The 15,534-nt window shown below is 43.5% G+C and overlaps 1 protein-coding gene across 1 annotated transcript in view; it reads right to left on the bottom strand.

Annotated features, from left to right (window-relative positions):
* Positions 1 to 3,041: 3,041 nt before the first annotated feature.
* The window catches only part of mon2 (MON2 homolog, regulator of endosome-to-Golgi trafficking), a 34,198-nt gene continuing 21,705 nt past the window's right edge, over positions 3,042 to 15,534 (bottom strand). The window contains exons 24-35 of the mRNA XM_086028110.1: positions 14,685 to 14,978; positions 14,358 to 14,556; positions 12,794 to 13,437; positions 11,108 to 11,251; positions 10,153 to 10,170; positions 8,144 to 8,272; positions 6,747 to 6,937; positions 6,010 to 6,070; positions 5,790 to 5,913; positions 4,854 to 5,061; positions 4,010 to 4,092; positions 3,042 to 3,628 (exon numbers count right to left, since the gene is read on the bottom strand). Of these exons, the coding sequence (XP_085884236.1) occupies positions 3,465 to 3,628; positions 4,010 to 4,092; positions 4,854 to 5,061; positions 5,790 to 5,913; positions 6,010 to 6,070; positions 6,747 to 6,937; positions 8,144 to 8,272; positions 10,153 to 10,170; positions 11,108 to 11,251; positions 12,794 to 13,437; positions 14,358 to 14,556; positions 14,685 to 14,978 (2,259 nt within the window). The 3' untranslated portion in view covers positions 3,042 to 3,464. The remainder of the gene's footprint in view (positions 3,629 to 4,009; positions 4,093 to 4,853; positions 5,062 to 5,789; positions 5,914 to 6,009; positions 6,071 to 6,746; positions 6,938 to 8,143; positions 8,273 to 10,152; positions 10,171 to 11,107; positions 11,252 to 12,793; positions 13,438 to 14,357; positions 14,557 to 14,684; positions 14,979 to 15,534) is intronic.

Here is a 15,534-nt window from a genome sequence, read left to right as displayed (position 1 = left end):
GAGTAAACGCCACTCTTTAATATGATGCAGTTTTGTGCTCACACCTACTATAAATGACTCAGTAATCTGTGGTCAAAGGGACAGGATAGAGATTATGCCTGTAAGCATTGTTAAAGTCTGTACAGATGTGTTGCTTCACCCTTTATGTTCAAATGTCCGCTCCTCAAAGCTTTCTCACATCACCCCAGAGATGCTACTTGTTAGCTTGCCTGTGACCTTTCCCATCATGTGTTAGCGTATACGCTTCAGGAGTTCAAACGAAAAGCTATGATCTTATGTTTCAATAAACATGCAATTCTTTGTTTTATATTTAGTTTAATAGTTAACTTCAACTACGAGTTGCTTGAAACCTCTTTTTTGAAGACACGATCACAGGACCAAACTCCCGCTTGCTGTAACATGAGCTGTGCCCCGACGACCACACAAGACGCATCTCAAACGTCGGCCAAATGACAGTTCGTATCCCACAAACTTGCTAAGTCGGGTAACTCGCATCTCAAGACACCACTGACAAACACTTAGGCCTACTACATTACTGTACTTTCATGTTGGTCATTATGGTGGTACTTTGAGAGCAAAGTATTTTTTTTTTTTCCAGGTGGTAAAAACCTGATATTACACATTCAAAGCACTGCATGCAATATGGCAACGTGATTGAGGTGGGATTTTGAACATGACCCGCGTGTAAGTGAGGCACGACATGGATGAAAGGACGCGAAGCAGGTCCGTGAAGGCAGCAAGCTGTAACGTGGGATACCTTTGTGGGCAGCGGGAGCCACGTCACTCGTCTCCACATAGCAACAGCGCCGTTGACCTACATGCCTTCTGCCACGCTAGACACACTGTGGCGTGTTGCATAAATTACACACACGCCACTCGAGACCCCCCCCCCCCATTGGTACAGCACTTTTTTCCCCCTTACAACACGAGCCACATTTTAAGGGTCTGACAGTTCTGAAGCAAACACGGAAGTAGTTATTTTTCCCACGGTCAGTGAACTACTTTATTTCGTCAAACGTGATACAGTGCCATTTCGTACTAAAATACAAAAGGCGAAGAGTCATTTCGGATTCAAGTGAAATCCTAACACAATACATAAATATCTTAGCAAAAGAGAAGTTTACATTTTTGAATATGCATTTACCTGGAAATGGCGTCAAAAGGCGGCGAGGAAGGGCACGCGGCGGCTTCTTTCCCCGGCGAGGAGCGCGAGGCTAGCACTAGCAAGGCAGTAGCTTGCGCAGTCATCTCCATAGCGGGCACAGTCACAACCCAAACAACAGCACAAACTACTACCTCAGCCAGTACACGGCCAACAACACGAGAAAAGAAAAACACACACAAGAGAAGGCGCGTGGGGAACGGTGGCGTCAAAGTAGACAAAAGGAGCGCAGCAGGCTCCATTTTGTCCTTCCGCCGCGATGTAGCGCGCCTGTGGGGCTTTCGCGCTCGTGCGTGGACTTGAAATAAAAGAGCGAAGCCCCGCCCACGCGTAGCTGCTCCCTCCCCGCCCTCCCCCCGTCCACCTCGTATGACCCACACTTCAGGGTGCGCGCGCAATGATGCTGAAGTGGGTTGATAGTTGGACACAGAAATAGACAGATGGACGAATACATGCATGAAAAGATGGCTGAATAAATAGAAAGGGAGACTTTGTAAATAGAAAGCAAAATGAACGGAAGGACGGACAGCTGGCTAGATGGATGAATAGTCTGGGGACACTTCAAATCCCCAGCAAATCAATAAATGCGGTTTTTACAGAATAAAGCAAACCTTGCAGATCAGATTATCGTGCGACTAACAATCTATTCACAAAATCACATATCCTTAAACTCTACGGCGTGGTGGATTTAAATAAAACTGCTCAGTTTATAAAATATGATCATTTGCGTTCAGAGGCTCTTCTGTCAGCTAGTCTGAACTGAGAGCAACATTTAGGTTTAAACGTTATTAAAAGCAGAACAATGTTTAACAGTGAGTAGCTCAGTTAAAAGGAGTCAACCAGTGGAATAATTCTGATTGTAAAATGAAACTGTAACTCAAGATTTTCATAGTTATATTAAAAATATATGTATTCATATAAGTATTGCAAAATTAAGGACACAAATTATTTGTTTATATATGTACATCTACCGTTACATATGTGAAGCTATACACAGTACTATGCACACAATCATGACAATATGATGGTTTGATATGTTAAAAAGTAGACAATATGCTGTCAGCGCTGGCTTCAGTCTACTCCTTTTATTAATTCTTTTATGTGAAACATGCAGAAAAAAAAAAGCCACAAATATCCCATCCTGAAACACCGAGTACTGCCAGTCAAAAAAGCAGTGGGGTTAAGTTAAAGCATATGATAGATACCGCATTTGGCTAGAATGGATGGCAGAGAATTGATGGCTAGATTGACTGATGGATAGCTGACAGAGAAGAAATATATGGATGGATGAATGGCTCGACCAATGGAGGTGGATGATTAATGATGGATGGGTACCAGGGTGACTACTGATAGATGGATGACTGACAAGTAGATGGATGGATACATTGGATAGAAAATGGAGGATAGGTGGGTGGATACACAGAGATGGACGAATGTATGTGGGATAGATGGAATAACAGAAGGACAAATCAGACAGATGGATAAACATATTGGTGATAATGTCGTTGGGTTTGACAGAAGAATAAATAAATATGTAGGCAAGATAGAGTAGTAGATGGATGGATGATAGATTAAAACGATGGCGATAGACAGCTCTTTTTCTTTTTTTTTCCTGGTCTTTGGCAGCTTGTTGCCAGGCAGATTTCAGCAGGCTCAGGCATACTGTACCTGGCAACTGCCCCACTGGCCAATTAAAAAAAAAAGAGCGCTGGGAATTATGAACCATGCATTCTTCCTTATGACTGATTTGTTCTGATCTTCTTAGAATTATACAGGTATATTGTTCAAATGAATCTTTTTTTTTTTTTTTTTTTTTTAGTGGCTTCACTTTACAGTCCTTCTGTAAAAACCCAAGGCAGAAAGAGAGGGCGAGGCACACTGATTGTAGAACTGTCTCATTTATTCTCAGTACATATGTCCCTTCACAGATGGCTGGCGAAAAAATGACATGGAATGTTGCAGCTCGGATGTGTTTTCCTTGCATAAAATCGTCACTGCTGCAAAACACAAAGTCTTCATTTTCAGACCAACAAGGCCCAATTTTCTCACCTCCTTTTCCTCAGCAACCTCACGCTGTACATCGAGTGTGGTCAGACTGTTTATGAGAATGGAAAGAGGAGGATACCGGGACAGCCACTGACCAATCATCTACTTTGGCCTCTCGGGTCACTTTGGGTCGCCTCACATCACTGTGGATGCGGCTCGAGTGGACTTTGTGTGTGTGTGCACTTATAAAGCACCTGGATCAAGAAGACACATTCAAGATTTCTTCATTGTTTAAAAAAAAAAAAAAAAAAGAAAGTCAGGAGTCTCCGTTGTGGACTCTGGAGATGGGGGGCTGCATGAAGTCCTTAAAGGGCCCCAGGGCCTCCTTCAAGGCCGAGCTGACCTCCGAGGAGGAGCACGTGATGCACTCCACCAAAGTGGGGTACAAGGCGATCACCTGAGCCCAAGTGTTGTCGTCCACTGCGGGGGGAGGAGGGGAAAACACACACGCAAATTAGTCGTGAAGGAAAGTAATCGAAGAACTCATCCCCACAGGCACATGGAAATGAGTTGAGCTCAAAATGAAGGCCGACAAACATCTTGAAGGGCGTCTCAAGAACACAATTTTGAAAAGTGTCTCAAATTAATCTGCTGAGATGGTTAAAAAAAAAAAAAGAAAAGAAAAAAAAGCAAAAGAGAAGAATTTCCTGTTTATTGACCTTGCTGGGAACAAACTAGGCAGATTGGAGTTGCAAGTCATTTGACAGATTGGTCCCAATTGCACTTTTGACATATTTAATTCAAAGGACTAAAAAGATGGTGGTATTGAGGAGCTTTTCATATTCAAAGTGTGATGCACACCGTTTTCGGGCTGGGTCTTCTTCAACGAGTCCATCAAAGTACTGATGGCCTTCAGGACAAAGATAATCTCAGTCACTTGTTGCCTGGAAAGAAACACAGAAAAATAATGATTACAAAAACCCAGTACATCTGAGATTGTGCAATTTGGAATTTGATCACATTTTAGGTGAAGCTATTTTGTATAAGAAGAATGTGAAGTGGTATACATATATATTTTAACTTTAAGCCTCCGTTTTTAAAGATAAGAATGGGTGTTAATAATGTTTTCATAGGAACAGTGGTTAGCTTCTTTTTACACTTACTTGACACGTACATTTTGTGAGTTTTTTGCTAATTGTAAAAATATATGTAAAAAAAAATCCATATTTTTGACAAAAATGTAAAAAAAATATATATATACAGATAACATTAAATACATGCAACAACAAATTGTATGAGAGTTAAGGATGCTAAAATGTTACAACAAATGCTTGTATACTTAATAATAATAATAACTTTGCAATATACTGCCAATACGCAAGATACTGCGTAAGGTTGCGCAACATTAACCATTTTTGTCCAACTCCCCAGTTTAACCAACAGAAAATATCAAGTCTTCGCAGTGCACATGTATGCTCTTGTATTGTTTATGAACGTCTCAAAATACAGTATTGAGACTTGATATCAGCAAATAAGGTGACTCAAATGCAAAAAAAAAATATTGAATGGCTATTCCCTATCAAATACGTTTACAATGTGCTTAAAAAAAATAATTGAACGGGTTTGCTGTTGGGATTTTCGGCTTGTCCCATCAGCTGGAGGAAGGGCAGGAAATTGTATTCGGGGGGTGCTTGCGTGTGTGTACCTGGGCAGGGGGCAACGTCCACTCAAGCGCTCGTCCTCCACGTAGCGCTGCAGGACGTCTTGGGACCTTTTGAGGAGCACGGAGAGAGCCATGCGCGAGATGAAGCCCTCCTGCGGCGTGGACGCCTTGTTGCTGAAAGAAAACTGCAGCAGCGTCTCAAAGCACACCTTGGAAAACTCCTCCCTCATGCGCACGTCAATCTCGGCTTCTGTCCATAGACACACAGAGAGAGCGAGAGTGAGACACACGCACACACAGTGAAGACTTGTGAAGGATCTGCTGCTTCAGAGTCATAAAAGATGGCAGGGCTAAACGATTACAAATGTTTATTGATTAATTAAAAAACAACAAAATGTTTTTTGTGGATTTAGTACTTTTAAGCAGTGTAGTGTTGTAATGGTACCGGTCAATATGTAATCCATATGTCATTTTACTGACTGGTTGAAAACATTTTTATTTCCTATTTATAACATACACAAGTAGCAGCTCATTCAAACAAAACAATTTAATGTTTTATATAAATGTAGTCAAAGGAATACGGGGCACAATTTGTTGGCACGGCCCTTGTTCCAATTTCTCACATGGCCCCTTTGGAAAATTAATTGCCCACCCTGGTTTCAGATGTTCAATTATTAAAACTCATGTTTGCAAACATGTTTTGACAAAAAAAAAAAAAAAAAAAATCCAAGGAGGAGCCACGTGCTTTCACATTATCTACAAAATATACATCTTTCTGAAGTTGATGTTAATTTAAATTAAAAAAAACAAAAAAAAAAAAACAAAGCTTGTTTGGTATCAGGAGGAATTTAGCAAATTCCAGAAGGGGAAAACAAAAAAGCAAAACTAGTTTTAAATGTCAGTCATTTTGTAAGCGAGAAAATGAATTACAATTTGCGAAGAAGATTTGATTCCAAGGCCGTGTCACCCAGCCCTCACCTGTGAATGAAGGCGACTGTGAGTGGATGGAGCCTTTGTTGAGCATCGCCATGATCTGACCCACAAAGTCTTTGGGGATGAAATTGGCAAAAGGTAAAATCTCCGTGCTGATCAGCTGGACCACCTAATGGTCGAAGAAAACAATAGACGCTGTCACAAACAAAGACCGGTCTTCACAAGTGACACATTGTGCATTGGTATTCGGATTTAAATGTCCTACCTCCACATCAATGGCTTCATTCTTTTGAAATTCCTGAATGGACAAGTTATCTGGAGGTGAGCTGTGGTGAGAGCACATAAACATCTCATTAGTGCTGGGATGAAAACATTGATAGGGACGAGCCAGATTCGGATAAAGTCATCAATGAAGATCAATACTTTATCGGTATCTTGGAAATAGAGCGGTAAATTATCAAATTTTTTGTAGCACACGTCACACTTTGAAGCACCCACTTTCAGTTCAAAGTGTGACATTGCGCTGCATGCTTTGAATGCGGAAAAGGAGCGCCATCCCGTGGTCAAGACCGTAAATGAGATGTGCCCTATGTCACATATCCTGTAGCTTCAGGACAACACATTAAGTCGCGATTCGCAAGACAAATCAAACAGAGCTCCAGAAATTTAAGGATTTCAGTTTTATTTTCTAGCTTATATTTTTAAATGAAAATCCATTTACCTCAAGTTTCACACAGAAAATACATACTTCCGAGTAGTGCAATAAAAAAACAGTTTTCCTTTCATATGAAGAATAACTAATTACAAGATGCATCAAAATAATCATGAGTATTATTTAGGCCATAATCGTGCAGCCCTGCTTCAAAGTTGAATACAACTGAACTGTAGTTAGGCGGGGTGATTCTTTCACATACCACTAGAGGGACCCCAAATACCACATTTGAGAACCCACTGCTGTAGATAAATAATAATTAAAAAAAAAAAAAAATCTTTTTACTGTACCTTTTGGTAAAAAGAAAGTCTTCAAAGGCGTTGGCCAGCTCGGGCCACATGGTGTCAAACTTCCCAGAGGGGGAGTGCTGGCGGGCCACTGGCAGCCCGATGGACAGAACCTTGAGCAAGGAAGAGACGGCCAGCTTCCACGTGCTCTCGGATGGACACGCGTACTTCAAACCCAGAGGCATTCTCAGCGTCTGGAGGAGGATGGGGGGAGACACGAACGGGTTATGAGACTGAGGCCATGTCGCCAGTAATGCGGAGATTTGAGGGGGAAAAAAAAAAAAAACAACTTCTTTTTCCATGCGTTTTGTCTACACAAAATGTAAGCTTTTTTTTTTTTTTTACAATATGTTATACGCAGCCCAACAAGTCAAAAGACGGCATTCTGATCGAGGAGTGTGTTTGTCTAATATGAGTTAAGCGGCAAAATTCACCCGTTTTTGTCCATCTCAGGGGGCGGTCATTTTGTCACTGCTGTCGACTGAAAATGACATCACAGGGCTCAGATGACAACCGATGATTGTCCCTGAGATGGACAAAAAAACGGGTGGATTTTGCCGCTTAACTCATATTCCACAAATTCCATATTAATCAGAATGCCGTGTTTAGACTAGAGGAGGCGCATAGAACATATTATTGGAAAGAAAATTTTGGGGTCGTGACTTGCTCTTTTAAGGTGATTCTGCCATTTTGAAAATTCCAATATAAACCATTTTAAAGCTACTCAATAGGGAACATGTGCTGCGGGTAGCTGAAATTTCATTCATTACCAAACAACCAAAATGTGTATTTCTTGGCAGTCGTCTTTTCAGGGGACCAGCTGGCCGTTTTGTTATGGAGATAAATAGGGTTGTGCTTGACATTTACGTCCATCCGCGGGGAACCTTTTTTTTTTTTTTTTTTTTTTTCCCCCCACAATTTCTTGGCAAATTAACTCCGAAAAGAAAAAGATTTGCTGCTGAAAGCGGAAAGCGTCCAACCTCTGCGCATGAAATGACTATGATTTGTTTATAAGAGCTTTCGGAGCAACCCGACGCGACAAGGCCAAAGTTGGCATTTTGCTTATGTCAGCAGATGGAAAACACCTGCTTTGACTTTGCGAATGGAGAACGTCGTCATTTAGCAAGACGCGAGTGTGCTCGCCCAACGGTTCCCCACTCTGCGCCATTCCGACAAAACCGTAACCGAACAAAAGTGTAGAGTCAAGTGAAAGTTGCCAGAAATAGAAGCAAAGTACAGATTTTGCAAAAATACTAGTAGAGTAATGATATATTTGTACTGTTACACTACGAAACTTGAGGCCACTTAAGAGACGATGGCCAACATAGCAACTGTAAAACGACAAGTCCAATTGCGTCTTCGCACCCCCTTGCCCTTAACAGCCAATGCTAACGGCCCACCTTAACGATGCTCTGCAGGACCTTCTCGTTGATGACCGCCTTGTGGCACGCCGTTTTATGGTAGAGCTCCACCAGCACTTCCAGGGAGCGCTCGGCAAAGGGAACGTAGTTTAAGGCAACCCACTCCGCCTGCAGGGGTCGGTGGCGGAATAAATGGAAGAAACACACACACAAAAACTGCGGCATTAGCAACCAATCTTCAAATGCCGGCCACAATTCATATCTAACACGTATTAAAGCATAGAAATGAACGTGTGAGTGCTTAAGAAGACATTTCCGTATGGGCACGAGTTTCACGCGCACGTTTGTGCGATATAAAAGTAACCATCAACGAACTCATGTACCATTTCATGTGACGAGATATTAAGGCTCAGCTTTGATTGACATTGTCGGGGAGGCATCAGTTCAACACGGTTTTATGATTGTGGTCCAATGAAAGTCACCAACATATATACGGTTACGGAAATACCGTTAATACCTCAATGACACTGTCACTCAAAACAGAGCTGTGCATTTTAGGCTGTGCAGGCGGGACCAGTGAGTGCACAGTGTATAGTAGAATGTAGTAGGTGGAGTCATGCGGCCATCACCACCAGATACTGCTCCCACAGACAAAGCAAACAAGAGCAAGGAATAGCAACAAAAAAATAAATAAACAAAGAATTAAATGAGATGGGGGCGGGGTGGGGGGTGGGGCTCTTGAAAAAGCTAGTGTCCCTTTCATTTTAAAATACACGACAATTTAAAGAGAACCCAAACTTTTTTTCCCCCCAAGAGAATATGTTTTATGCAGGCCCACTAGTTGAAAAAAACGCATTGCGATTAATTTTGCGTTTGTGGAATAGGAATTAAGCAGCAAAATACACCCGTTTGTAGCCATCTCAGGGGCGGCCATTTTGTCATTTCTGTGGACTGAAAATGGCATCGCAGTTGCTTTGGGCTCAGATAACGACCGATGATTGTGATGTCATTTTCAGTAGACAGCAGTGACAAAATGGCCGCCAACCTGAGATGGCTACAAACGGGTGGATTTTGCTGCTTACCTCTTATTCCACAAACACAATATTAATCCGAATGCTGTGTTTCAACTGGTAAGCCGGCATTTCTGAAAAAAAAAAAAAAAAGTTTGGGTTGACTTCCACTTTAACTCATTCACTGCCAGACATTTTCAGACCCTATTTTACCCCAACGTTTGAAAAAAATAAATAAATTCCCGGGATTGAATGGCTGGGCCGTGAAAAGGCGAGTACATTTGTCAATGGCAGTGAATGAGTTAAGTTCAATGCAAAAAAAAAGGAAACTTGTTGAAGTCAACCTATAGGTGTTCAAACTGTCCATTTTATTTTAATAGAAATTAAGAATTGAACATTTGGATTATTATTGTTATCTCCTCTCTGATTTCTGTTACTCTTCAAAAGGTGCAAATAGTGCCCACCACACCACAACCAACAGGTGGCGCTGTTATTGGGGACATTCACACACATTTTTATCAGTTTGGAAATTTAATGGCTAAAACAAACATTGTTACCCACGCAAATGTGACCAAGATGAAAATAATCCAAACAATTCGACGTTACAATTTTTGCTGTCCGTCAAATTTGTAGCCAATGTGTTTTTTCTTCCTTTTGAATACAAAAACATCACACCACCGCTTCCAGTCCAGCCCGCACATGGTTGGAAAACAGATTTTTACATCTCAGTGAGTTTCTTTCTACGAAATGAAGCAAAAATAATCACCAGCGTAAAATGGGTTGAAACGAGCTCAAGCTCAGTCGAGGCTAACAAAGGGACGCCTTTAAGAACCACACAGACGACAACCAAAACACAAACACTGGGAGGAGATGACACTGCATGGGAAGTTAGTGGCAGGCAGAACGTGGAGTGAGCGAGAAGCTCTCATGCAGCGTGATCGCTCATCCCGCCCACCCAGGAGAAGCTGCAATACACCAGCGGTAGTACGGTACGGCAACGGCAGATTACAAATACAGGGAATGGATGACGGAACTCACCGGCGCAAAGAGCTGGATCTAAAACCGTTATCCAGTCAGTGAGTGGTCCCCAAAAACAGAACCAGAAGAGAATGGAATTGAAGTTTCAGCGTTCATATTTGTTTGTGGTCTCAAATGAGGTTAAGTCATCCAGACAGATTTATGTGGAAACATTCAGTCTGACCGGCGAGCGGACAACGTTGGATGAGAGCGGTAAAGACCACCCGCAACATCTATGCGGCCGGGGGCAGGAATTTAGATTGACCGTCTTACTTAAACAATTTCAAGACAGATTGAAATCAGCGGGTGGTTGAGTGTCTGGCATTAGGCAGAATTGGGGTTAGTGCTGGAAATGTTCACAAGCGTGATTGTCTCAGGCCTGACAGTGTAAAAATGACATGCTGGATTTGAAAACTTAAGTGGAACTTCCAAAGTTGAACAGATTTTTTTTTTAACATTCAATGAAAATCAAATGAACCTGCTCCCATCTCCAACGGTCTGCAAAAAAAAAACAAAAAACAAAAAAAAAACAAAAAACAAAAAAAAAACAATGTTTATTTTCACTTACGGGTGTAGTCACTTTTGTTGCGAGCAGTTTAGCCATGAATGGCTATTGAGGGGACAGTAAAAAAGACGCCGTAAAGCAAGCTGTACACTGACTACCGAACAGTGTAGCAACGTGTCAATTCATAAGATAAAAACATCTATAAATGTGTCAAACCTTTTTAACGAGTCAGTAATGTACTTCGGACGTTCCACCGTAAAGACAAAGCGTGAGCCAGACTTGTATACAAAATGTTTGCTCAATATCACGATGGATATTTTTATGCCTTCAAGCTGGGTTAGAGCAATGAGGATTATGGTTCAAAGATTGCAAATGGGTGGATTTATGATGAAGGGCAGATGAGCCCCCCGAGAAAAAAAAAAAAAAAAAAGGGGGGGGGGGGGGGCATCACAGTTGTTGATTAAAGTTTACCTGGTTGTATTTGGCATTGGCCACGTGTTTGGTTTCCATCCTGCCATACTGCGGCGGCTTGCAGGAGAACTCCACGAAGAGCAGCAGCTGTTCAAAGATGGCCGGGTACATGACCTGCAGGTTCTCTGGGCCCACGCAGATGGCCTGCGGCGGGGAGGCAAGCGAGAAACAAACACTGCTGACATCCTCCGAGGAGACGGCAACATTCAGCGTGCATCGTTCGGCGAGGCCCGCGCGTGGACGGACGGAATGCCACGCAGAATTGGAAGCTGCTGAAATCACAACTTCATTGTTTGTGTTGACGTTTTTGACGGCTTTCTGTATCTTTCAAGAGGCTACATCGTCTTTGGGAATTGGAAGACCTCCCCCGTTAATCTTGGGGGGGGGGGGGGGTTGCAGGCAGTTCTCACAGCGCTACTGGAAAGTGCTCAAGAAAACATGACTTTTAAAGCGTTGTTGTTTACACGCTGTGTAATTGCAATAAAGATTGTGATTCTAAATAAGTGCCCGAATAGTTCAGTAGCTGGTCCCAGCATCTTGTGCTCAAGACACCGTATTCCCACTTAGCTTTTCTGGTCAGTTGATTTCCACAACTGCAGTGACGTGGAGGCATCTATTCGGGGACAACTTGTACCGGTCCATGTTTGTGTTCTTATCATTTTTTATGGACACGACTTGGTTGTGTTCATCCCACATGAAGTAACTGCTAAAAGTGACTCTCCCACGCACTTTTGCTTTAATCATCACCATAGACATCAGCTTTACAGATGCCACACTATGATAAGAGGCCTGCACATTTTTTAAGGTTGAAAACTTTACATGGGAAATTTGGGGAATAAATGAGTAAATTAAAGGTTGGCTCTAAATAGAATATTTAAATCGAGTACAGCGGCGCGCTGACTTATGAGTGCCACTTTCGCGTTTGTGGGGTTCGAGTGAGTAATGAGATCTCCCGCAACATGTAAAAGCGAGGCATCTTTTGGAGGTGCGGATCTTGGTTATTGTCTCAAGAGAAAAAGGAATGTTGACAAAACGCAGTTGACCAAACGGCAATGCTCGAAGGCGGAACTGTATAAAATCGCAGCCAGCCCAACTATTTGCGGTAGTCGACAGCATTTTGTTAGAAACGCTATCTGCTGGTCAATGCTACGCTCCCGAAGAAAAAAAAAATGGGAAAATTGAAGTTCCAGCTAACCAGGGAACTGCTGCCGAGCTTTTCGTAAGAACAGTTTTTTCTTTTTTTCTTTTTTTTTTCTTTCAGATGAGGTCATTCCTTGTCAATGGATTGTTGCCTTTCGCAAGGACAACTTTACATAACACCAGCTGTCATTAAAATAAAAAAAATAAAAAAAACATACTGTCCCTATCTTGTTCAAGTAGAAAAACGACTCCCTCTCTCCTTCACAATCAGGTATGAGGGAGAGAAAACCAAGACTGCCTTCTGAGGAAAAGAAGACATCACAGACACATCTGACCAGACAGATGTCTTTATGGGCCACAACTCTGCCGCCAGTTCTGGGAAAAAAACCCCCCAAAAAAACAAAAAAAACCCTGCAATTCTCCCAAAGAAAACCAGCCAGCTGAGACCGCAGGTCGAGAACCTGACATTGCGTGCTCGGAAAAATACTCACGCTCCAACGATAACGCGGGTCATTTCGTTGATGCACTGAACGCATTTCAATTTACCTTCTGCAAAACATCCAGAGCAGTCAGCACAGCTTCCTGCAGGCTGGTGAGCACGGCCTCGGTGTAGGAGGGCAGGATGAAGGGGGAGGCGTCGCTGCTGATGGGCACCGACACGGCGCCGTGGAGGATGACCCCCAGCTTCTTCAGGTCGTCCATGCTGAAGTTGCCCTTGATGTGCTGGTACAGCGCTGGGAAAATTTGGACGAGCGCCGTGAGGAAGGGCTGGCTGGGGATGAAGGAGAGCTTCTCCGTCTGGCCGCTCGGCGGCCTGGTGCTATCCGTTCCCGTCCGGTACCACGTATTCCACGCCGACCACCACAAGGCCAAGTCCTCCAGGGCCGACTCCTCCCCCGGCGGAGGGGCCTGCAGCTCGGCGCCGTTGTAGCACGTCAGCCGCTCCACAAGCGAATCGGAGCGCACCAGCGGTCTGCCCGGGCCGGACGCCGAGAGGGGATCGATGAGGACCGGCGGGACCCCCATGGCGGCGAAGGCGTCGCCCGCTTTGTCCGAGTCTTTCACCGCCGTAACAATCTGTAGGATCTCTTGAAAGCTCTTGAGGGCAGCCAGGGACACTTCGTTGTTCTTGCTGAGCGCGGCAGACTGGATGTGGGTCAGGAGAACCTCCCAGGCCTCGAAGAAGTCACCTGCAGTAAACAAGGGTGAAAAGAGCTTTGTTGTTTATAATTGTTTAGTTTCGCGCTTTTATGCTTTACTCATTAGCAAAGTCAACACGTCAATTGCCGTTGCATATGTTGCAATGTCATTCTATTGTAAGACTTTCAATTCTACATGAGAAGAAAGTACAAGTCCAACTCTTTGTTTTTAATTTTTGTTATTGTTCCAAAATATGTCTCAATCTTTGGTTAGAGGGCAATTCTCCTTTCCTGAGACAATCCATTCGCGGCGCATCAAGACAGCATGTTGTTGTTGCACAGGTGTGTCTCAAGCCCCTAATTAAAAGCTGCTCCAACATGCGCAATTTTACTGTATTAGCAGGTACGGGGTTGGATCAGAAAACCAGCTCGTATCCGGTGTGACCGCCATTTTCCTCACACACTGCAATCTACTGCAAAGGTGTGCTTTAGGGCTGCAGACAACAAACGGCTCACTGTAAAATGTGCCGTAATGCAAATAAAACTGGGATCACAATAACTGCAATCATGGAAAAATATATCTTAAAAAAAAAACAACAACATATAGTTGTATCAACCAACGCTAAAGCATCATATTTTTTTTTAAATGCTTCGTGACTTAGAAGCTATTTCAAAAGACAATCACTCTTTGAGGCCTACTCATTAATAACCACAAGTAAGACTCGACATGAGGCATAATATGATATGCATCTAGATTGTGCTGATGCACACACTGTTGCCGGTGCATAGTGAATATACGCATGACCATTTCTGGATGAGAGTCCAAAGAGGGATGTGGATAAGCAGTGATTTACTCCTTATGTCGCCTCCTAGGCCATGAGGGAAAATACAGTGACGAAAAAGGTACTTGCCCACGTTAGCTTGCCTTGGTTGACATTTTTTGGTGTGCAAACGCATCGTGCTTGACTCACCCAACTTTTGGAGGAGGTAGCGCCTGGTGTTGAAAATGCGGGCAACCCCAGCCAAAGTCAGCACCCAAGTCTCGGCCCATTGTTTCTCCGCTGTGTCACGCGAGTGGTGAATAAGGATGTTGCCGCCGCCGGACTCGATCTTCTCCTTGTCCGCCGTGGTGGACGACGTCCTGACGCAGTTCAGCAAGTGGAACAACACCTGGTGGCACAAAGTTGAGCAAAAAAATGGATTTTGAAAAGCTCTTTTTTTTGTCCCAAAAAAAAAACCATGAGGTGGAACGTATGTTTCCTCTATTTGATTAAAATGACATAACCGTTGGACGCTACCTTCCAGACCACAATATGCCACGTTGGCTGGTGCAGCAAGGTCCCATGCGCAGCGATGGTGGAAAACAACGTTTGGCCGGCACTTTTACGCACAGCGGGCCTTGGATCCACGCACAGCTCGCCTAACTTGGCATACAGGCACAGCCACAGGCAGTCGAAGGGAGGGGCCGGATGGAAGGGCCGGTTTAGGGTCTCTCCTTTCTCCCGGGCCTGCTTTTGCTGGGCCTCCTCTTCTCTCTCCAACTCCTTTGTGATGGCTTCACCCCTTTGGAAGAAGTAATCTGAAATGTTCCACTGATGGGCGGGCGGGGGGGGGGGGGGGGGGGGGGGGGGGGGGGGGAACGGCAGTTAACGGACTGGGAGCAGTATGTTGCAATACAAATAAAATATTTACAGTGCATTAAATGAACTCTTTATATAAGCAAGTAAGCTTGCTTTGTGCACTAGAAACAGAAAAGGGCCTTCCCTTAATTGTTAAAAAAAAAAAAATACAAATGCCCCAAAACGTCTTGCTGGGATGAAGGACGAAATAGTCTGTTCCCAAATAGTAGCCGCTATTCGTGAGGACAGAGATCAAGTCCTGCCACAGAGAGCGAAAAGCTGCGAGTAACTGATGCCACCCAAGAGATTTGTTATTACCTGGAGGTGGCAAAAGATGGTGGCAACGCACTTAAAGGGAAGTCAACCCAAAGGAATTATTTGTCTTATGTTTTATGCGCCTTCACTAGTCCAAACATGGAATTGTCATTATTATTGCGTTTGTAGAGAATGAGTTAAGCAGCAAAATGCACCCGTTTTTAGCCATCTCAAGGGGTGGCCATTTTGTCACTTCTGTCATCTGAAAATGACA

The sequence above is a fragment of the Filicampus tigris genome, chromosome 4 (genome assembly GCF_054856515.1).
Source record: "Filicampus tigris isolate MCC_2025a chromosome 4, RoL_Ftig_1.0, whole genome shotgun sequence".
Classification (NCBI taxonomy): domain Eukaryota; kingdom Metazoa; phylum Chordata; class Actinopteri; order Syngnathiformes; family Syngnathidae; genus Filicampus; species Filicampus tigris.
Note: the sequence above shows the minus strand (reverse complement) of the source record. Positions and strands in the feature narration are given on the sequence as shown.